The 23357-nt window shown below is 36.9% G+C and overlaps 1 protein-coding gene across 1 annotated transcript; it reads right to left on the bottom strand.

Annotated features, from left to right (window-relative positions):
• Positions 1 to 152: 152 nt before the first annotated feature.
• Positions 153 to 22123, bottom strand: LOC140142056 (solute carrier family 35 member B1-like). Its single transcript, XM_072163993.1, has 7 exons — positions 21725 to 22123; positions 14071 to 14174; positions 10442 to 10600; positions 8840 to 9000; positions 6364 to 6490; positions 5682 to 5788; positions 153 to 4207 (listed from the first exon to the last, which is right to left on the bottom strand). Exons 1-7 carry the CDS (start codon positions 21832 to 21834, stop codon positions 4004 to 4006), a joined length of 972 nt encoding a protein of 323 aa, XP_072020094.1. The 5' UTR covers positions 21835 to 22123; the 3' UTR covers positions 153 to 4003.
• Between the last annotated feature and the right edge of the window lie 1234 nt (positions 22124 to 23357).

Below are 23357 nucleotides of genomic sequence, written 5' to 3'. Positions count from 1 at the left end.
AGCCCAAGACTAATGCTTGATGGCCAAATTAAAAGTAGTCCAGTTTATAATTGTTACCAGGCACTCTCTAAGTAATTTCTATTTTATTTAAGACATGGCATACCAATGAGCAGGCTTCAAAATAAGACACTTTGTATCTTCAGTCAGCTCTGTTTTACCCATTCTTTTACTTTAAACTCGTGTGGTACAGCTCATTTTCTGTGAATGCTAGATTCCACTTCATACCTATGTATGGACAGGCCCTGCATTTCACAGAAATCAAAATTCATAACAATGTTACCATTTTTTGCACAAAATAGTATTGAATGTGTATTGAAAAGGGGGAAAGTATATCTTCAAATGTGATGCGATCAAGCAAAATCATTCGGAACTCGGAAATATTGATTTTGAGATACAGCCAAACAAAGGAAATATTTTCCTTTGTTTCATATTGTTTTGGAAAACACTTTAATTGCTTATATCTTTGGAACTGGTTGTTCAATTTTAATAGGGGTTTTTGCAAAATACAGCTTTGTAAATGCTTTTTACTATCCTATAAGAAACTGAAAATGTAATATTTCCGAGTTCAGACTGATTTTGCTTGATCGCGTCACAAATAATGGTTGGCAAGGAGATATTGCACAAGCAAACCAAAGGAATAGCAACAATATCAAAGGCAAAGAAAGGTCAGTTACATATTTTTAATGCCCAGTTAAAAATAGGTACACAGGCTGCGTTGAATGAGCTGGATTAAATACCAACAAAAAAATATAAAGGTTTGTCTTCAAACAAGTTGTAAATTACATTAAATTACAGGATTTGCAAAATTTTGTCATCACAAACATGCAGATTCACAAAATACAATAAGATACACAGATAATGGGGTATCTTCAGCGTGGTAAATAAGGCGGGCCCGGGGGCCCATAGCCCGTGAAAATCAATGCGGGCCCGACGAAAATGTGCCATGAGGGCCCGACTGGCCCATGAAAAAAATAAGTAAATAAATAAATTTAAGCTTACTGAAAAAACGGGACTGAAAATACAAAAAATCTTCCAAGACATCGTCCATACTACACTAATTCATAATGGAGATTCATTTTAAATGCTGATTTTTTCAAAAATGTGTTTATTTTCCACTCTCAATTTATTCGGGCCTGCAAAAGTTTGTGAGGGCCCCTAAAGATTCAAGAACAAGGGCCCAAATGGCCTGTGGTCATTTTTGCTTATTTACCACACTGGGTATCTTGCACACAAATAGTATCTGAACACTTCAAACAAAAGCCTAAAGCACTAAAACTAAATTGCAAAATAAAGTGGTAGACAGATGGAATTTTTTCTGCATATTGAGTCCATTGAGTATTGAGTAGGCAGCGGAAAGGAGTAAATATCCAAATTTGTAACTTTTGAAAATCTACCCCTTTTGTCATTCAAATGTATATGTTCTAGTGGAATAAAGTCGCATCGTGCCGAATGAGATATCAAAGTACGCAGAACAAAATTCTCCATCTATGCATCACTTTATTTTGTAATTAATAGATTAAGTGTCCTTGACAATTTGCTTTTGTTTCCAATGTATGGATACTTTTTAAGTGCAGTATATAATTAAAGACGGAGATAAAAACAATTTATCGCGTCTGATGTCACTGTCAATTACGATCCGTGATTGGTTTACACAGGTTAATCAGCGCGTAAAAGGAAGAGCGATCTATCTGGTGCTGATCGGAGAAAAGGAATAGCAGCAAATGGCGAAAAATTACGTACTTTTACAAGGCAAAAAGCAGCTTTTCTAGGCATTGTGGACATGGTGTCTTCACCAAAGAAAGTTTCCTACTATAAAGACCTAACTTTGGAGATGGTTTGCATGTCGAAAGGTGCAAAATTAACAATAAGGCACCCGGTTATAAATCCGCGTTCAGTAAGTCATCATCACGACACTTGTAAACAAACCGTGCTCGAGTTTGATTGACAGGTGACGTCAGACGCGATAAATTGTCTTTATCTTTGTCTTTCATTATAGTTTAACAAGTATTTTGATACATTGTATACACTTGAAGCATTTCACATTTTTTGAGTTAAGGGGGTACTACACCCCTGGCCAATTTTGTGCCTATTTTTGCATTTTTCTCAAAAATTATAGCGCATTGGTGACAAGTAAGATATTTATATTATTGGGGCAAGGACTACAAATACTGCACTGAAAATTTTATTTCAGCACAGACAACAGTTGTGGAGTTACAGTCAAAATGAGGGGAAACCAATATTTGATCAATAAATCAATAACTACTTGCCTTGAGTTGCTGAATTTTCAGTGCAGTATTTGTAGGGCTTGCCCCTATAACATACATATTTTACTTGTCACCTATGCTCTATAATTTTTGAGAAAAATGCAAAAATAGGCACAAAATTGGCCAGGGGTGTAGTACCAACATCTACCTGTGCAGTGCTATAGTCGAATGGAACGAGTCAAGTGATGGTCAGAATTCATTCGGCCATTACTGGTCCCCCCCACCAAACTGGTGTTTCGACTGCCCAATTGGGTGGATTAAAGACGCTATATTGTATTGTGTGGTAAACTTCAATCATTCACGGGTGATCAGTGGTGATGGAATACAGTTTAAAATCTCCACCAAGGCCGCATCATTTCACATTTCAGGTGGGAGGGACCTGACAGGGACCCAGCTATGGCGCCATTGAGTTGTAGAAATGTGTGAAATTGGATTCGTCTATAATGCTAGCTATATAGTTTAAATTGCCCCTACTTTAAATATTTCAAGGTAAATTTTTGAAAATATGATCAAAATTAACATTTATTTTAATACTATTTATTTCTATATTTGACCAGTCATATTTCCCTCTAAAAATGGATATATGTGCCCATCCACCACAAACTGGTTGTAAAGTCGGCATTTTCCATTTTGAGATAGAAATCCAATGTAAAATATAAAGGAATTTGACCTTTGGTGAACCATAACTTCACTTCTAGATGTCCAATGAAGCTGGTTGAGGTGTCATTGTAAAGCTGAAAGTGCATTCTTTCAAAATCTGCAATAAACAGAAAATGATCTAGGGCCGACTTTACTACCACTTCGTGGTGGATGGTCACATATCAGTTTTTGCACCTGAACTTTTTGCTTACATTCAGTGCTTTGGTACAATAACCACCTTTAGCTCAGGCACCAATGTAGATGCTTTGGTTCATGTATAGATCAAGTCAACTTTGGGCTTGTATTATAACAGATTAAATATGTGATGTGATCAAGCAAAATCAGTCGGAGGTTGGAAATATTGATTTCCAGATATAGACAAAGGAAAATGTTTCTTTTGTTGTCTACTGTTTTGTAAACGCTTCGAATCTGCCCATATGCACTAACTTCTTTTTTTCAACGTTTATGTGCGCTGGCTACTCTGGGTAAAGATTAAAATTTCTTCAAACGCTTCAAATGTTCATCTTTGGAACTAAATGTTCGTTTTCAACAGGGTTTTCTGCAAAATGTAGCTTTGTAAACACTTTATACAATCATGCAGAAAACTGAAAATTGAATATACCCGACTTCAGACTGATTTTGCTTGATCAAACTACATATTGTCGTTGGGCAGGAAAAAGCTCATGTGCTTTTGGCCCCTGAACATGTTTAAAATAAAACTGCCAACAGGTTACATAGGATGTTTTGCTTTAAACATGTTCAGGGGCCAATGACACATTTCTGCCCAACGACGATATATGGCAACCATGATCTACACTTGACATCCATACCTGCATCCATAATCACCTCCTAACCAAAGGTCATTATTTAGTAAGCTTAGCTTGTAACATACATGTAATTGTGTATACAAATGTGTATAGAGTTAACACCTGGGTTCAAGAACAGAATCAAGAATATTTTCCAGTCTATAAGAGTAAAACAGCCTATGTCTTCCAACAATTATGTACCATGAGCGTCAAGTACAATTTGACCTCCATTTGACCTACATGTACGTAACACACATAATTATATAAATACTACACAGTTACACCAAGCCAACATCATTTGGGCTTCTTCTTTGTTTTTCCAAATACACTATCCACTCCTAGTCCAGAGAATACAAGAGCGACACCAAACCATTGTCGTAATAACAATGGATTAGCGAAGATGATGACGGATCCTAAAATGGTGAAGAATTTACGTGTTGTTGTGATGATGGAACATGTTAATGGACCAAAAGTAGTCACGGTGACAAAGATGAAGTGCTGTGAAGAGAAAAAATATTGACAAATAATTAAATTAGTGTTGAAGACACCATTTCTACAAGTAAATTCTTATAGAATTGACTTCCAACCATCTCTCATTAAGCCAACATTAATTTATGCCAGGTCAAATTTTGTTTGATATTTAGAGCGACCATTGATGATTGGTCAATCCTTACATGATTTATGAAATATTCATATAACCTCATGAAACTATGCGATGCGTTTGATCCAAACATATTTTATTATTTGTAAAAACACAAACCCCAATGGAGGTCATTTATCTCACAATTCTACGCTATTCGCAATAAGGGCCGCCAGCGTTTGCGATGTAATCGTGATGTATCATGGGAAAATCGTGATGTATCATGGGAAAAGGTCGACATCAAGTCCGCATAATCGAATATTACCATGCTATTACATAGGAACATGTGACAATATTTTTTAGTTTGTCAACATAACGGTATTACAACAAAATCGATAGAGAAAAAATTAATTGTGCACATTTCAAATCACATTATTAAGTATTATTGAGTATCGATTCGCGTGTAACACCTTTATTTTGACAAACTAAAAAAATATTGTCACGTGTTCCTATGTAATAGCATGGTAATATTCGTATTGCGCGGACTTGGATGTCGACCTTTTCCCATGATACATCACAATTACATCGCAAACCGCTGGCGGCGCCCTTATTGCGAATAGCGAGAATTGACCGCAAAGTGCGTAATTGTTCCAATCTCGCACACAAATAACCTGCGTATGTGTATCATTTCTTACTGTGCAAACAAGTATGTGTAATCAGTGCGAGTAAGCCCACATAATCGTTGATCGCATAATATTAAATGTGCATTAAAAAAGTGAATGGAAGATACATATTCAATAGTCTTTTAATCAAAAAATTGTGTTATTTTCATGAAACAAATTTGTAAAATGGAGGTAACGAATGACAATAATAACTTTGCACCATCTGTTTTACGGTCATTGAGTGAAATCGTTGGGGTTTGCTTTGAGCCTCGGTATTTATCGGAAAATTACCTCAGCCCAAAACAAACTTCTGATTTCCCGCAATGACTTCATAAAACAGATAGCACGCAGTTATTATTGTCTATTCAAAATTGACCTGTTAATCATGAAAACAATTTAAAATCTTTGTGTTATTGACCAACTAAAAAAACTACCATTAATTCAGCATAATTATATTAGTCGATATTCATTTTTATAACAAGTTTCGGGGAGCATCTTAAGATTGAACACATTTGATTGCAGTGTTTACTGGTGTTTTTTCCTCTCTCTTTCTTACAAAGTTGGAATTTTCCCTTTCTCTTTCATCACCATGAATACCATGATGCTAAATCAAACTTGTGATCTTTTTCTAAAAATTCCATAGCCAAAATTATCAGGAATTTGGCCAATTGTTCAAATTCCATGCATTGCTTTATTTTAATTGATAAACTTTTAGCAGCATGAAACTCACCTGCCCTAGAGCACTTCCAAGCCCAAATAGAAGAATGTTCCACATGACATACGGATAACGATTAACAAAACTAACAAATGTGAACATCTCTCCAGTGGCAAAAACAGCTGCAAAATAGAGGAAAAGAAGGAAATAAAATGAGAATCTCACATCGCTATCACATACTAGATTCCAGTTTAAAACGGGCAGTATAGCGGATATTCATTAGCGTGCAAAATATCTTTATCACTGCAACTTGGCAACCATATACTTTCAATTTTCGGCTTTGCATAGGTAATGCCCATACCACAAGAATTTATTAGTATACCAGCAACTATGCCAAGTGAAGAGTTCAAAACCCAATATATGCATTTTTCTAAATTTCATAATTCTCAAATAAATGGTTTCTGCTGTCTTTGACATCTTCAGTGGCAGCCCTGGGGGGCATGGGGTAAAATCTCCTCCTCATCTGTGGGACAAAATTAAGTCCCCTTCAGATGATTCATAGAATCTTGCACCAGGTGAACTCAGTAGACAGACAAGATTCTTTGTATCTGATCCAGGAATTGCAATTACTTGTGCATGCGTTTCAGCAACCGCTGTTGCCTTTTTCAACACTTGATAAGTTGCAATTTCTGGAGCAGATACAAAGAACCTTGTCTACTAAAGATTCATCGCATCAATTGGTAAAATAATGACTTACTTATTCCTAGATATAAGATAGACCATAGATTGATGTTGAACATCATATGATGTGGCTGTGTCCTACTCTCTGATCTCATCTTCTCCTGGACTGCTCCTGTGAGACCATCCAGTGTGAGTGACGTCAACTGAAAGTAGGTAGAAAGGAATTATTATTATTATTATTATTATTATTATTATTTATTATTATTTCAAAGAACTTATAAAGCGCATTTCCCATGGACCAATGCGCTGTACAACAAAAATAAAAATACATCAAAAATACACAGCATGGCATTAAGAACAACAATATATCACAACGTGGTAAAATATACTCCTAATTACATCAAAAGACCCAACTCTGAATGAATTGTTGATAATAGACATAATAATCGGTAACAAAATATCAATACACATACTGTTTTAACAACCACGTGGGGATCGGGTCCAGAGGAGATGTTTTGTTTGGAAGTTTTGAGATAACCACACATGAGAATGTGGAGAGAAATAGGTGAACAAAATGTAAAATATAGTAGTATTAGTGATCGGTTAAAAAATCTTGATGCTTCAAATTTCTTAGGGAACAGGCTTATTTGATGCAGTATGATCTCCTGAGCATTTTGACACCATTTTCATCCAAATTGGCAAAAAAATGAGTTGGTGCCGGCCAAAACAAGTATTTGGACAGGGGGTCTGTGGGGGGTCTGAAAATCAATATTTTTGACAATAATCATTATTATATGCCTAATTCTGTTAAAGTTGGTGCTAATTTGTATGTAATTGATGTCTAGAATTCCATTTATGAAAGTTGCATAAAAATTGGAGTTGTCGTTTTCTTAAAATGGCTGTTTTACGTCCAAATATGGATGTGAGGGCGCTTTGCATTAAAACACGCAAACGATCTTCCAAACGGAAATTTCAATGATGTATGTATGAAGACAATCATAGTTAGTACCTGCTCAAGAAATTTGAGCGGTTTTCATAGTACGGTTTGATTTTGGGAGCCATTTGAATATTTCATAGAATGCTCCCATTTAACTGTACAGGGTCAATGCACTTTAAAACGCGTATACGTTTCAATGGAAGGCTTCCTGAGAATACGAAAAATAGTACCACGGTCAAACGAAAAGCAATATACTGCCCAAATTTCTTGAGGATATGCCAAATGTAATTATCTTCAAACTGGCATCATTAAAATTTCTTGTGAAAAGAACATGTGCGTGTTTTTATGCAAAGCGCCCTCACATCCATATTTGGACGTAAAACAGCCATTTTAAGAAAACGACAACTCCAATTTTTATGCAACTTTCATAAATGGAATTCTAGACATCAATTACATACAAATCAGCACCAACTTTAACAGAATTAGGCATATAATAATGTTTATTGTCAAAAATATTGATTTTCAGACCCCCCCCCCCCGGCACCAACTCATTTTTTGGCTGATTTGTATGAAAATGGTATCAAAATGCTCAGGAGATCATACTGCCTCAAATAAGCCTGTTCCCTAAGAAATATGAAACATCACCCTTTTTAAAAGGCTGTTTAACCTACCCCTAGTAGTATGCCAGCAAACACATATACATGTTTTTAAAATACATTTTTCAAAATGTTTTTTTTAATAACATTTAAATATCAGGTTTAAAGTGTTAAAACATTTTGTACCAAAAATTATTTCATTAAAATGCTGATAAATTGTTTTTGTAAAACATCTTTAGCGAATATTTTGATGTTTTATAGCATAATGTTTAACGTTTTCTGGCAACATTTATAGGATGGGCAAGACTTTAAAATGTTGGCTGAAATAAGGATTAGGTTTAAGTTAGAATTAAACGATTAGGGTTAGCTTAGGATTATAGGGGGGTAAGAGTGGTGACCACTATTCATATTATTACTTGCTCCATTGCCGGTTGGTATGACATGACCTATAGAGGATGCAAACAAATGGGCAAACACTGAACTGCATGCACACTGCTACAGCTCAGGTCATTATGCCTGATTCCAATGTCATTATTTTCTTCTTTTTTTTTGTTTGTCTGCCTTGACATCAAGCCTCTTTTTCTGAAAATTTGTGTGAGAATAAAAGAGCAAAAATTAGTCAATCATATAGGGCTATTATGCTGGCTTCAGAGTGTCATCCTGCTGCCGCTAAGCGGAGTGCCACTCGCAGAAAAATGCAAGTGGCACTCAGAAAGCAGCACCCGGCTCGGTTACTAGCGTTGTTGCTCTTTATGATCTTCCTGGTTAGAAATTGTATTCTGTACCATTCTTCACAAGTGGCAACACTCCCGTGTTGGCTTAAAGTCATTGGTGGAATAATTGATGTATCAGCAAAAGGCTTACTTGCCTCTGGTCACCCATGCATTACTGGCCAGATAGCTTAGTGACATAAAAGGGTCATTAGGTCAGCAAAGCAGCATGACACTCTGAAATCAGCATTACAGATGTGTGCAGATATCTGCGACTTACAATTATTATATTTTACACTTAGTACTTACCAATAAAATTTCACCCCATCCAAGCAAGTGATCATCTGCTGTTGTTTTTCCTCCTTTGTCTTTGTACATAAACGTGGCTACCCCGGCGACAATCAGTAGAACAGACAGGTACTTGATCCATGGGTAACTTTTACGAGCCACAAGAACACCAAGAATCATAACTGGATATGGAAAAAAACTGGTTATTACTGATAACTCATTGCTTATGTACATATGCGTATGTTTATATTCACTATAGCTATGTCGACATTCTCGACACAGTAGCATCTGTGTGTGATACACGCCCGATAAAAGGTTGTACATCTGTACCACGATGCAGTGACTGATTTTGCATGATGCTGCATGTATGCCCACAAAAACAGGACTTTACACCATGGAGGTAAAGCCCAATGGGATGTCATGTTTTGCATTTGATGAATTAGCATGAACCTGGCTTGCAGTTAAAAAAAAATTAGTACACTTAGACAAAAAAGGTTCTATAGAACTGTAGTTTTAACCCAGTTAGGAACAAATGGGCTAATGGAAATCTGCTGTATTTATGAATCGACAAAGTCAAACAAGCAGTTGATGTTTGTCTACCAAAAAGCGTCAGAACCAAAAACCCAAAAATCTTGGGTCGCTTTTTTTTTCTTATTTCAAATTTTTTTTGTAAACTCCTAAAATTAGATATTTTTTGTACATTTTCTCTTACAAAAGTATAGTACCGTACTGATGCGAGTATAAGCCCACCTTCGAGTAAAGTCCCACCCTAATATTTGGGAAAATTTCAGAAATTGTTATTTCCCCGAGTAAAGTCCCACTGCTAATTTTTAATGGAAATGGTTCCGAATTTGGCAAACCCAAATCATGCAACTTCATTTGCAAAATCACCTCAAAATTATTGTGACTACGAAGCTTAATTTTCATTGCTAGATTATTTATTTACTTTGAAACATCATCAATATAGTTCTCATATTATCTTAAAGATGTTATAAATTCAACAAAACATCAAGCTTTCATAATACTCTCGCTTGAAAAATGGAAAATTAATCAGTTGTTGTCATTATTTCCTATGCACCGCTAGTAGCCACTTTCGCTAATTTTATTTAAAATTCCACCCCAAAATAGGAGAAAATATGAGTTTTTTACAACTCTAGTGAGACTACTTTTTAAAGCTTTTTGGGAAGTAGCTGGTGCAGAATATCGGAGACCTTGACGTGAATTCACTGTTATGAAAGATTAAAAATGCACCTTGTTAACTAGCAAATCCTCGTGTAAGTCCCACCCCCATTTTGGTCATTTTCACCCAAAAAAGGGTGGGACTATACTCAGCCAGTAATCGATAATAATGTCTAAGTTTATATTTTAAGTGTTTTGAAACAAAAGATCAACCTACCGACCCTTCAAATTTTGGTCTCTTGTGGGCAAACAAACAATTTTTTTTTGGCCTAACCTACCTGGAATATAAAAACAGGGAAAATCTATTCCAACTGACCAGCGGGGAACCAAAGGATGGATCCAAAAGGATACAACAGTGTCACACTAGCAATGGATAAAATTAAAAGCAGGGAAAATATGACACAACATCCAATGGGGGAGTAACACAAAACATATAAATAGTACCTGGAATAGGCTTGCAAGATTTGCCCAAAACTTGCATTGGATAGCTAACCCATTTAAGTGATGAATTACTGGCAACCATAGCACCTAGGTATGTCACAGCACATATGGCATACATTCTTGTTGGTGTTTTGTCCGGTTCTGTTTTGGTGAGTTGCAATACTGTAAAAGAATGAAAAAAGAGAAGAAATGTTAAGGTGTTCAAATTCCTGAGGCTCTGCAGCTTTCACCTGTACCTTGACAGTTACTTTGGATGTCCTTTACCCATGGCAGTCACTTGCTGTGCCCTCTAATGGAGTTGCCGCCGGTGCCCCAGCCCTGCCCCTTCATTATAAAATCATCTATCTATATAAACACCTCAAAAGAAATAAGTCCCCCTCTGAACATGTCGTCATAACATCGTAAGGTTTCCTTTTGTACCAACAAAACTAACTTTGAAATAATTATATGACTGTTTACTAAGTGATGTGTGAAAATGAGAGATTTCCATGACTTCAGGGCTGAATGAGCCTAAATTGAAGGCAAAAACTGCCCTTTTCAAAAGTCACAAAGTAGGCCTATGCTTGTCACAAAAGTTGATTCATGGCTTGTTACTAATGGAAAACCCCAAGTGAACATTTACTGTAATGTGTATCGATTGTTGATCATTCAGCCATGCAAATCCCCTTGGTGCAGAGTTCAGCACAGTGAGTTGTAAGATGGTCAGTTCCATTCCTTGTCCCAATACGCCTTGCAGTTAACAAGCATAGGCCTACTTTGTGACTTTTGGAAAGGGCACTTTTTGTCTTCAATTTAGGCTCATTCAGCCCTGAAGTCATGGAAATCTCTCATTTTCACACAGCACTTAGTAAACAGTCATATAATTATTTCAAAGTTAGTTTTGTTGGTACAAAACGAAACCTTACGATGTTATGACGACATGTTCAGAGGGGGACTTATTTCTTTTGAGGTGTTTATGTTTATGTTTTCTTCACTTTTGAGAAATTGCCATGGTGCCCTTCTCAAATTTTCAACAGTTGCCATGATGCCCTCTTGAAATATTACAAACTGCCGTGCTGCCTTGCCTTTTCAGTGAAAATCCAAGGCAATTATCAACTTGCCCTAAAAAAGTTGCCGTGCCCCTTCAGATCCTTAATTCGAGGGCTGCTTTGGATTTTTTTATTTGGATTGCGCGCTTCTGTTATTGGTCATCCTGTTTAAGCCTGTTCAATTTTTGGTAATATTTCAGGCATTGCAGCATTTTCTCCCATGATTTGACCATATTTTTTTCTTTAAAATTTTCACATGTAAAAACAATTTTTTTTGTAAATACCTGTCTAAATATATGTCTTGCAGTCCTCTGGTCTCTTGACTTATACATTTGTACACAGCAGTTCTTGGAATTGCTACATTGTATTGCCAATATGTGATTGGTTGTAGTATTTTTGTTTAATTTCTAGAGATTTCAGATCAGTTACAAAACGTAGGTTTCTACTATTAGCAATATGCATTCCCAACACAATTTATTGGTATACAGCTGAACTGTACAGTAAATTTTCCATAAATTTACTTAATGACACACTACACAAATACTTGTAGCTGAAATTTTCCATAAATACTTTTATATTTGTTTGTGTGTATTGTATACCTCAACTGCTCACATAAGACCCAGTTGTAAGCACCGTTTAGCAGTGAGAGCTGGTAGCTTAATGGACAGAGTGGTTGTCTGGTAATCGGAAGGTAGTGTGTTCACATTCCCTAGCTTTTTTTAAGTTGGGTTGTGCGCCGGTTGGGATTTTTGTTTATGTCGTTTTGTTTAATTGTAACACTTTGGGTTGGTAAACTGTTCTTTCTTTCTTATTAATTATATTCAGTTTCCTCTTGTAGCGAGCCATCGTTCCTCATTGTGTTTATTTGTTCTTGTGCAAGATGCGTAGCCCCATTACCTACTTTACTTTTATATTACCTGATCTTGCACAGATGGTATTAAATGACACACTGCACTAGACAAATGGCATACAGCTGAACTGTATGGTAAATTTTCCATAAATACTTATGACACAGATGGCATTAATGACACACTGCACAAAAATGGTGTACACAGTGGCGGCACCACGGGGGGGGCGGGGGCATGAGGGGAAAATTTCCCCAGTCAGAACTCTTGCCCCCCCCAGTAAAAACCCAAATTACGAAAAATTCACCTTTTTGCTGTAATTTTTGCATAAATTTGTTGATTTTGCACCCCTGAAATTCACTTTGCCCCTCAATGCCCCCTCGAAAAAAAATTCCTGGAGCTGCCACTGGGTGTACAGCTGTTCAATTGTACAGTAAATTTTCCAATATGTTTGCCTGATCTTGCACAGATGGCATTAATGATACACTGCACAATTGACAAATGGTATACAGCTGAACTGTACGATAAATTTTCCATAAATATGCATTCCCAATTACCCAATTATACATTTATTAGGCTATATTAATTTAAGCTCTTCAGTCTTTGAAAACCTAATGCGGAATGCGTTTTAAAAAAAAAAATATATACTTTTGTGACAAGTATTATGGGCCAGGCGACTGTTTTGTACTTGTCACTGGTGTCATATCAAAAATGTAAAAGTCACATTGATGGTTGACAGGCAAACCAGACTTTTAAAACTTGTTTGGATTTCATACAATCTTGTTTGTCATCATAGAATTTAAGGACAAATAATGAGGCTAAATTTCTTTGATATAAAATGCCCATTCAAAAGATAATGCAGTATTGATCGGAAGGTACTTGTGGTTTTTACCTTGTGAAATAAACAACTGATAGATTTATCCTCCAACTATTATTAATATTTCTATTTTCAGGAATCAGGACGCACTTCATATGAATGCAGACTGGGGCTGCCATTGTGTAACTGCAAATGCCCGACGTCCCATGCCTTCATTTATGCAACTGTGCGTCTTTGTACAGTATAAAACATTTCATGGTATCAGCGAGTGCAGTGTATGGCCTGTACATGTAAGTGTGACGGGCTCCAAGCAAAATCTGATGGTGTCCGATGGCTAATCTTGTGTTCTCTCTATAGCGTAGTTTAAAGGTATACCCAGGAATGAATCGCAAACGAATGCGAATACGACGTTGACAAGGTTTGGTTGGTTTCTTGGAAAATTTGGACAGTAAAGTAAGAAAAATGTAAAAAAAAAAATGAAATATGACTTTTCATTGAGCATAACACACACAATTTTATTAAGGGGGTACTACACCCCTGGCTAATTTTGTGCCTATTTTTGCATTTTTCTCAAAAATTATAGCGCATAGGTGACAAGTAAGATATATGCATATTATAAGGGCAAGGACTACAACTACTGCACTGACAATTCAGCAACTCAAGGCAAGTAGTTATTGATTTCTTGATCAAATATTGGTTTTCCCTCATTTTTGACTATAAATCCACAACTGTTGTCTGTGCTGAAATAACATTTCCAGTGCAGTAGTTGCAGTCCTTGCCCCTATAATATACATATCTTATTTGTCACCAATACACTATAATTTTTGAGAAAATGCAAAAATAGGCACAAAATTGGGCAGGGTCTAGTACCCCTTAACGCACACGATGTGTGAGCTTTGCGACAAACAATTTAATTATATAGCCTTAAGTACACTTAATTACCTGATCTTGCACAAATGGCATTAATGATACACTGCACAAAGACAAGACAGAAAAAGTAGTTGAAGCGCTCTTTGTTTTCTCCTTCGCCATAATCACTTCTTGTGCTGGAAGAAAACAAAACAAAAACAGAAAACATACATTAAAATTAAGATCCTTGATCATGATTTGAATTAGACTGCCTGCTCTGCATTCTCTTTTTGATAAATATTCACACCAGCTATACCATTCTATAAAACACAACACATCTCTTTCTTCTCAGGCGGCATGGTTCGGGGAGGTTTTGGAGTGAGCTACCAAAGTTGTAGATTTATAGCTGTTGGATCAGAACAGAAGAGATGGAGTTCCCATGGTCAGAGGGGGAATGGTCAGATTACAGGGATGATAAAAGGGTCCACTAAAGTAAACTACATTTCAGCCCATCCCCACTACCGTAATGCCCTCAAAATATGTCCTTTACCCAAGGCAGTCACTTGCCGTGCCCTCTAATGAAGTTGCCGTCGGTGCCCCAGCCCTGCCCCTTCATTATAAAATCATCTATCTATGTTTGTGTGTGTTTTCTTCACTTTTGAGAAATTGCCTTGGTGCCCTTCTCAAATTTTCAACAGTTGCCATGATGCCCTCTTGAAATATTACAAACTGCCGTGCTGCCTTGCCTTTTCAGTGAAAATCCAAGGCAATTTTCAACTTGCCCTAAAAAGTTGCCGTGCCCCTTCACATCCTTAATTCAAGGGCTGCTACATTTGAATCTACATGTAAAAATTGGTCCTACATGTAGACTGCATTCACATCAGAAAATATATGTCTTCACTAAGTTCATTGAGGCGAATTGGAGCTTTCAGGTTTGGTTATTTTGCTGAAATAGTATAGTTTATTTCTGCAGAGTAATACATAGATCTTATAGGAAATGCGTTTATGGCGACGGAGTACTCAAACTGGAAAGTGAAACTACACACAAATCACTTCACTTCATCATCGTATGAAGTATGTGTTCAGGTTATTGCTTCATAAATTTGTACTACATTTGTACGCCGCAATTACTCTGCGGTGCGTTGCCGCACTACATCGTACTGCATTGCAACATCGCAATAAAGTTAAATAAATTTTATTTTAACTTGGAAATGCGATGAGTTGCGTTGAGTTGGAGTAAAAAGTAATAGATATATTGGCAATGCACTGCATCATAAAGCAATTGCGGCATAGTATGAGTGGACCTTAACGCTGCGTTGACATTTTTTGCAACCTGCTGTTAATCTGTAGATAATGTAGAAATTTGGATGAAATTGTACCATATCTTTTGAGTACTTGACTCTTACAATGTATTTTGAGCAGTCCAAAATTTTGTTGAAGTGCAGTTTTACCAACATTTTTGATGCGATCACCCGTAGTGATCGGCTGAGCCTGTGTTTACATACTTCTGATTCTGAACGTCCATTGTAGTTATTACACAGTATCAATCATGCTTCACTGAATCCGACTAGAATGCAACGGTTTTTGATTTGATTTGATTTGATTTATTGATAATCCAGGCAAACATACACACAATAGCAGAAAAAAGCCTTAAAACAATAAACACAAATACAATAGTCAACGGGGTCCCTGGCGGATTCCCTAATAGCGAACTAAATCACTTTGAAGTGGGTCTCCGATAACCCCGTTGACGAAAGGTATTATATGGTCATTTTCACGGTAAAGGGTGTAACTTTGGATTTTTAACATTTTAATCCGTAGTGTTCTAATAAAGCCACAGAATTCCATGATTTTTGGCCACATAAGTCATCTAGTTAGCAGCTACCTTGGGTAGCATAATCAGCTTTGGGAGTTACTGCATTCAGTTTTAGCAGGCTTAAATGTACTTAATATTGCCATTTTGAAAAACTATAAAAAACAGTAACATTTTGTAAAACCCTGTGTTTTCTTCAGTTAGTTCATGGATAATTTTTCTTATCCTGAAAGTACAGTCATATGTTCAGTAAACACTGCCACATTAGATTTAATTGTGAACAGCCCTGTATTTTTGAGAACCGGACTTGATATTTGTTGTTTCGAGGCTTCATTTTCCGTTAACAATTGTTAACAAACTTTGTGGGTGTAGCTTTGGTTCATAATTCTTGGTTATTTCTTCACTTCTTCTTGATTCATAACAGTTGTTATCTTAACTTGAAATGGGTAACAAAAATTAGTCGATTTGCAAGCTTTTAAAATTTTTATAAAATCTTGACTTCAAAGAGCCGTTTTCCGTTAACTTTTTTGAAGCCTCCAAAACAAACTGTTCAGCAAGCTTGTGCAAATATAAATAAAAGAGCTCATCCAATCTATTTATCAAAATGTAGCAAAGTAGATCCTCAAGTCACATGTTTTTAAATCGTGGAGATATATATCACCGTTTGAAAATGGGACCCAATACAAACTTTCCGTTAACAATTGAAGCCTCCGAAACAAATGAAGCCTCCGAAACAACAATAAGATTAATTATCATCTATGCATATCTAAATTGGTGTGTTTCATACTGATATCTGCATTGTAATTATTACTTGATATGTGCAGAATGTCATAAATTAAAAAAAAATTGACATTATGGTTAATGTTTGAAAAATATACTGATACCCAAAAAGCCTGTTTCGGAGGCTTCACATGCAAAAAACACCATACTTAATGATGGGTGAAAAAATTAACATGTGATAAATCTACAATATCTGCCGCATAGAATCATTGATTCAATACACACAAGAAAATAACAGCTTAGATGATCCCAACACTGTTGTTTTCAAAAAACTACTTCTGCAATGTTTAACAATTGTTAACACGAAGCCTCCGAAACAAAAAAATGACTTGCTGTGATACATTTAATTTTTGTCACAACTGAAATTCAGTACTTAGAAGCAAAGCATGAAAATTGGTAATTGTGATATGTTTTACCTATTTTTTTATGTCAACTTGTAGTAGTTAGCCAAATATTTTACTTTTATGATCACCTGTGTTGTTAACTGAAGCCTCCGAAACACAAATCGCTTGAATTGCCATTTCTAAAAAATAACTCCCAATTTCTGTGAAACTTGGCTGGGAGGTTCCTTTCATCAAGTAGTATTTGTACATGAAGTTAGACATTCAAATTATTTTAGGAACCCAATTAAAACTTAAAAAATATGTTTAAGGTTTGGAAATTTCCATTGTAAATGACACTTGATGTTAAAATTTTCAAAACTGCAATTACAAACATAGCAAAACATGGTATAAAATTTAACTTATATCTGTTGACTTACTTTGGAATGGGATTTCACATGTATTCCAGCTTTCATGTCATAATTTTCTGAGGTTATGTAAAATACATTTTTCTTAGATTTTAACCAAAATGTTATGGAAATGTCAAATTTTTTATTAGAAATCAAAGGTTTAAGCCTTGAAACATTATTTTACTGGAATTTAAGTTGCTTCTATGCATGATTTCAGTAAACAGAAACATATTTAAGTGGTTTGAAATTTTGACCCTAAAAATCAAAAGTTACACCCTTTACTGTGAAAATGACCATATATAAAAAAGCAATTTAAAAAAAACCGCACACACAACACATTAGGCCTACTGATAAAGGTACATACAACTACGCGTTTTCTTGCGAAAAAGAAAACAAACTAAAAACAATTTCACTGGAGACATCATTTGGTAAGGTGGACCATAACCTGGGAAATGCGACAAAGAGGGAATTATATTGTATTTATTCCACAGACATCCAACAGCAAACATAATGCGAAGATAATCAAAGCGAGAAAGAATGGTGGGAATCTCAAGGGTCTGGAGCCGTGTACTGTAGGAAGGCCTAGACTGCCAGGGACCAGGAAAACAGTATCTGGTGAACCTTCTCTGGACCCCTTCCAGCTTATTTTGTGACCCTCCCTGTTAGGAGCCCAAACTGGAGCACAGTACTCCAGGATAGGTCTCACCAGAGCAAAGAAAAGCTTCTTCATGGTATCCGGGTCATTGGATCCAACCGTTCTTTGGATGAAGCCAAGCAAACATTGGGCCTTACTAGTGATATTATCAACATGGGGACCCCACTCAAGGTTAGAAGACAAGACAATGCCGAGGTGCTTATGAGTAGAAACGGTTTCAAGAGGGATTACCCATCTGATACCTAACGGAAAGAGGACGATGGGATTTTAGGCATAGAGGCTAGCGTTGAATGTGAAGCTCATCAGTAAGCAAATTCGTAGACATGTAGACTTTATTGAACATGTGTCTTCCATTGTTCTGCATGACTGTGCTACTGCTAAAGTTTGTTCGGTTTATATAAGGCGGAAATTATTCGGCTTTTGTTACTGCGAGCGTCAATAAAGTAATAAAGCTAAATCAATACACACTGTTACGAGTCTTATTTTTTCCGCCGAACAGCTAGTACTTACCGGTAGTAAATATTCATGTTGTGAACAGAAAGTTTGTGTGTTTGTAGGGCGATCGTGTTGCCACAGTAACATAAGAAATAAGTAACCCAAAAGTCCCAAGTATCAACCTCAAATAATGCATGTTTATGCATACATCTCCATTAATGTATTAAATCATAAACATGATAAAATTCATATTTAAATTTCTTCAGAAAAAAAATAGCTGTCTTTTTTTAAACATGTTTACAGTTTAAGGGGGTACTACACCCCTGGCCAGTTTTGTACCTATTTTTGCATTTTTCTCAAAAATTATAGCGCATTGGTGACAAGTAAGGTATAGGGCCTATTATAGGGGCAAGGACTACGACTATACTGCACTGGAAATTTTATTTCAGCACAGACAACAGTTGTGGAGTTACAGTAAAAAATGAGGGAAAACCAATATTTGATCAATAAATCAATAACTACTTTCCTTGAGTTTCTGACTTTTCAGTGCAGTAGTTGTAGTCCTTGCCCCTCTAATATATACATATATCTTACTTGTCACCTACAGTCAGTCTACTCTGAAGTACAAAGTACCGACGTGGACGCACACATTGTGCCGACTTTGAAGGCACGCATACCTCAGCAGAGACGCAGCACTGCGCACTGTTCACGCGCTGTATACGTGAGCGTTACTTGGTACTTGGTTGGTTCTCCTCCGTAGAAGTTGTCACTTTGTACAGAGTGGACAAACTGTATGCGCAAAATTTTTGAGAAAAATGCAAAAATAGGCCTGCACAAAATTGGCCAGGGGTGTAGCACCCCCTTAACGGTCATGCCGGTATTGTTAAAGGAAGTGTCCGGCAATCACAACATTATGTCTATTAGAAAATAAAAATGATTAAATAAATATCAAACACGAATCACATGGTAAAAATGATGATTTATTATTTAAAACAAACTCATACTAACCATAAAATCGAATAAAAACATTAACAACACACAATATTCGAAATTCAATATGACGTAATTCAATGAAGCCTGACGACAAATAATGAGCACAAATATAGCCATGTCCATGACGTCATTGCTCTCATATGCTATGATGCTAGACTAGAATTTTCGGCGCAGGAATTTTGAATATCGCGTGTTGAGAGATTGCTGTTTTTATTTGTTTTAATGGTATGAGTTTGTTTTAAATAAAACCATGTAATTCCTGCTTGATAAAGTATTATTCAGATTTCCTTTTACAACGTAAGCATACTGCTAGCCGTCCAGCGCATGACATGCATGAGCAGTGTTCGAAATAAGCACTTATCCTCTTGTCCTCTTGTCCAAAAATCACTGGGGACAACCAGATTGAGCTATGTACTTATCCCCTGGACAACCACTATATTTTGCCTCCAAAAATATGACACATTTTGGGGACAACCAAAATGTTTTGAGGACAAGCATAATTTCTTTAGTTGTCCTCGGGACAACCTCCTTATTTTCCATATTTCGGACACTGTGCATGAGCGCATATTATTTTGCACAAGGTCCAATGCACACGCTTGACGTCACGCACATACATGTATACGCGATGGTTAAGCTGTCAAAGGAACCTTGGAAAAGATTATATAATTATTTTTCTAACAGTACCGGTAACACGGGCGGTAACATACATAATAATGCTGTGATTGCCGGACACTTCCCTTAAGGGGGTACTACACCCCTGCCCGATTTTGTGCCTATTTTTGCATTTTTCTCAAAAATTATAGCGCATTGGTGCCAAGTAAGATGTGTATATTATAGGGGCAAGGACTACAACTACTGCACTGGAAATTTTATTTCAGCACAGACAACAGTTGTGGAGTTACAGTCAAAAATGAGGGAAAACCAATATTTGATCAATAAATCAATAACTACTTGCCTTGAGTTGCTGAATTTTCAGTGCAGCAGTTGTAGTTCTTGCCCCTATAATATACATATCTTACTTGTCACCAATGCGCCATAATTTTTGAGAAAAATTCAAAAATGGGCACAAAGTTGGCCAGGGGTGTAGTACACCCTTAAAATAAAAATGTCTTAACTTAAAGGAGTATTTCGTGATCTTAGCATCCTCTAATTTATGTCATTTTTCATTAGATATCCACGAAAAAAACCTATTCCCAAAATTTCAGTTGATTCCGATTTTATGCGTTACATGAGTTATGCATGATTATGTGTATTACACTGCTCCATAGACAATGCATTGTAATTTCGTTCTGGTGCACCAGAACGAAATTCAAATTTCACGATATCTTTGCTAAACGAATTAATCTTCAAGAAATATTTTGTACATAAACATTATGTAGCCAGAGGTTTCCAGTGATATAAAAATCTCAACTTTTTTTGAGAAAAGTGGGGGATGAGTAGTACAATGTACAAGGAACTTATACGATGTCCTCATTCACAAACTGATACTATCTGTCCATCGTATAAGACCGCACGGCAGCTGGTTGAAGGAATATTACACAGTCAAGAATAGGCTCCATCATTTTTTTGTTCTGATCCTCCCAGTCTCTCCCAAAACATCAAAAGCGTTGCACATTTACTTACTTAAGACTGTCCTTTTCATATACGCAGACAAAGTAGGGCCAAGCTACCTAGAAATGGTCAAATTTTGGCAAGAAATATTTATGTAAGTCCCATATTACATCGTTATCGGCGATCGTGATTTTTTTTCTGAAGTTTGGCTGGTACCTACTAGCGTCATGCACGTGATGTGACACAGCTAAAATAATCGATCGGGGATCATTAAAACGTCAACAAATTTCAAAACACAGAAAGCAGTAAACTTAATGGCGAGCGGTCCGAATTTTGAGCCATACAAGTTTACGTGGTGAACTAGGGGATGAGGCTGTGGATCACGAAATGCCCTTTTAAGACTTAATGCTGGTTTCATACTACCCTGCCGCTTGCCGCTGAGCGGCGTGGCGCACGCGCATTGCAGACAAACGGACACAATAAGGCTTGTCATTGGTTGAAACGCCCTGCCGCAGCGGCAGGAAAGTATGCTGGAGGCTTAAAAGTTGTTTTCTTAAAACTTCAGTGGTCGTGTCTGTGCGTATCGCGTACACGAGCGTAAATGCAAAAAGCAATAAACAATCACGCTGATTGGCTGATCAACGCACTTGACAACGATGTAGCAAGAGAAAGTAAAAAACAGAGAAATCCGGATCATGCGTATACTAGTCTCAATTTGCCTTGCAAATTGAGCTAAAAACCAACTTTAAACCGACACTGTGCACTGCCAATGACTGCTGGTCTCACTTACATTTTCTCTTGCAATATGCCGTAATAAAAGTAACACACAAAAATGCCTAGGAAACAGATAATCAGCTGCCTCGTTGAGCCAGACGCAGGTAGTTGTGTTGTCGTGGCCATCGCAGGATCTCTTGAATCTGTTCCGACAGATGGAGGAGGTGCAGAATTTGACGACTCGGCCAAAAAACTGCCGGCTTCGCGATGCCGATCGTCCAGGGTTAATTGAGTAAACCCGTCAGTTTTGCTTCCTTCACACTTGGGTCGTCATATATCATTTATTTATATATCATTTATTAATCAAGATACTAGAGTTCATTTGCATTGACCTTAGACAAGATAAAAACTCGCTATTACACGTGTAACTAGCTCGATCGATGATGCATTTGTTTTCTTCTGAATTTTGCACCCGGAACCGGAAGTGATACGTCATGTATCATCAGCTGTTTATCCAGACGGGGCTGGACGTACACGGGTGGTATTCATTTCTGAATAAGTGAAGGAAAAGGGAAGAAATATAAATAGGGGGAAGAGAAGTCGTATAGTCATTAGTCACCCCTACTCCCGTGGGCGAATTGTAGAGGATGGGGTGAAATATTTAAATATTTATATATTACACCCTAAATATGTGTTGGAAAAAACAGTAAGAAAATGTTCAAATTAAATTGAAATTATCCTCAGCTTCAGCTGCAGTGCCATGTCGGCCCGGGGGGGTCACTCCCATTGTGGTCTGTACACCATCCGCGATAATCAACTTTAGAAAAGCCCCCTAAACAAGGATTTAACGGTTTAACCCTTAGCTAAAACAATACCCTTTCACACCCTAAACAGGGATTTTATTCCTTGCATCAAATTTCATACCCTAAATTTCATTTCCGCGTAGGCCTATTAGCAATTGCAATTTTGCCACCCTTTTTTCCAATATTTCATGTCAAGTTTTGGCACGCTAAACGCATTACGCGCGTATCGTGCTTACCCACGAAAAACTACCCTTTTTACGCGTTTTCATTATCGCGGATGGTGTACAGGCCACAATGCATGGAGTGACCCACCCCCCGGGCATGTCGGATTATTGAGCGATGCCCTCCTTTTTTTTTTTTAATTTTTACTTTTTGCATGATTGTAATGCCAAATCTGAGACTATTATAAAGTATAATAGTCTCAGGCCAAATGGTGCACTGCATCTGCGCTGTGGTGAGTTGCGTTACCCACACATTCCCGAGCACGATTATTTTTTTTGCACATTATATTTATGATTTTTTTCGTTTTTCATAATCAAACACGGAATAAAGCAAAACTCACTGAAAAAATAAGATTTTCTGAAAAATCAAATGATTTTACATGTATGCGTTACAAAATATGATGTACGAAAAAAATAATCGCTTCCCGGGCGTGCAGTCTCTCCCCAAAATACTGCATAACAATATCGCAATCGAGTTAAATAATTCGTTTTAACAGGATTTGCAGTGCAATGTGTTGAGTTTTGGCAAAAAGTAATCAATATACGGTACGGTACCACTGGCACTGCCCCCCCCCCCCAAGGATTTTTAAAGCTTTTTTTGGTCAAAAAAGGTTCATGAATTTGGGGAAGAAAGTCAACTTTTCACAAAATTGCCCCCCCCCCCCCTTGGAAAAAAGTCCACTTT

The sequence above is a fragment of the Amphiura filiformis genome, chromosome 20 (genome assembly GCF_039555335.1).
Source record: "Amphiura filiformis chromosome 20, Afil_fr2py, whole genome shotgun sequence".
In the NCBI taxonomy this organism is placed as follows: domain Eukaryota; kingdom Metazoa; phylum Echinodermata; class Ophiuroidea; order Amphilepidida; family Amphiuridae; genus Amphiura; species Amphiura filiformis.
This window is presented reverse-complemented; position numbering and strand designations above follow the sequence as displayed.

Bases quoted from the DNA above. Each gene is read 5' to 3' on its own strand.
- LOC140142056 (XM_072163993.1), bottom strand. From the start codon at position 21,834: ATGGCCACGACAACACAACTACCTGCGTCTGGCTCAACGAGGCAGCTG. The intron at 10,601-14,070 runs GTAATTAAGTGT...ATTCTTTTACAG, and splicing joins TGCCATTTGTGCAAGATCAG to TATTGCAACTCACCAAAACA. The intron at 6,491-8,839 runs GTAAGTACTAAG...ACCTACTTTCAG, and splicing joins GATGGGGTGAAATTTTATTG to TTGACGTCACTCACACTGGA.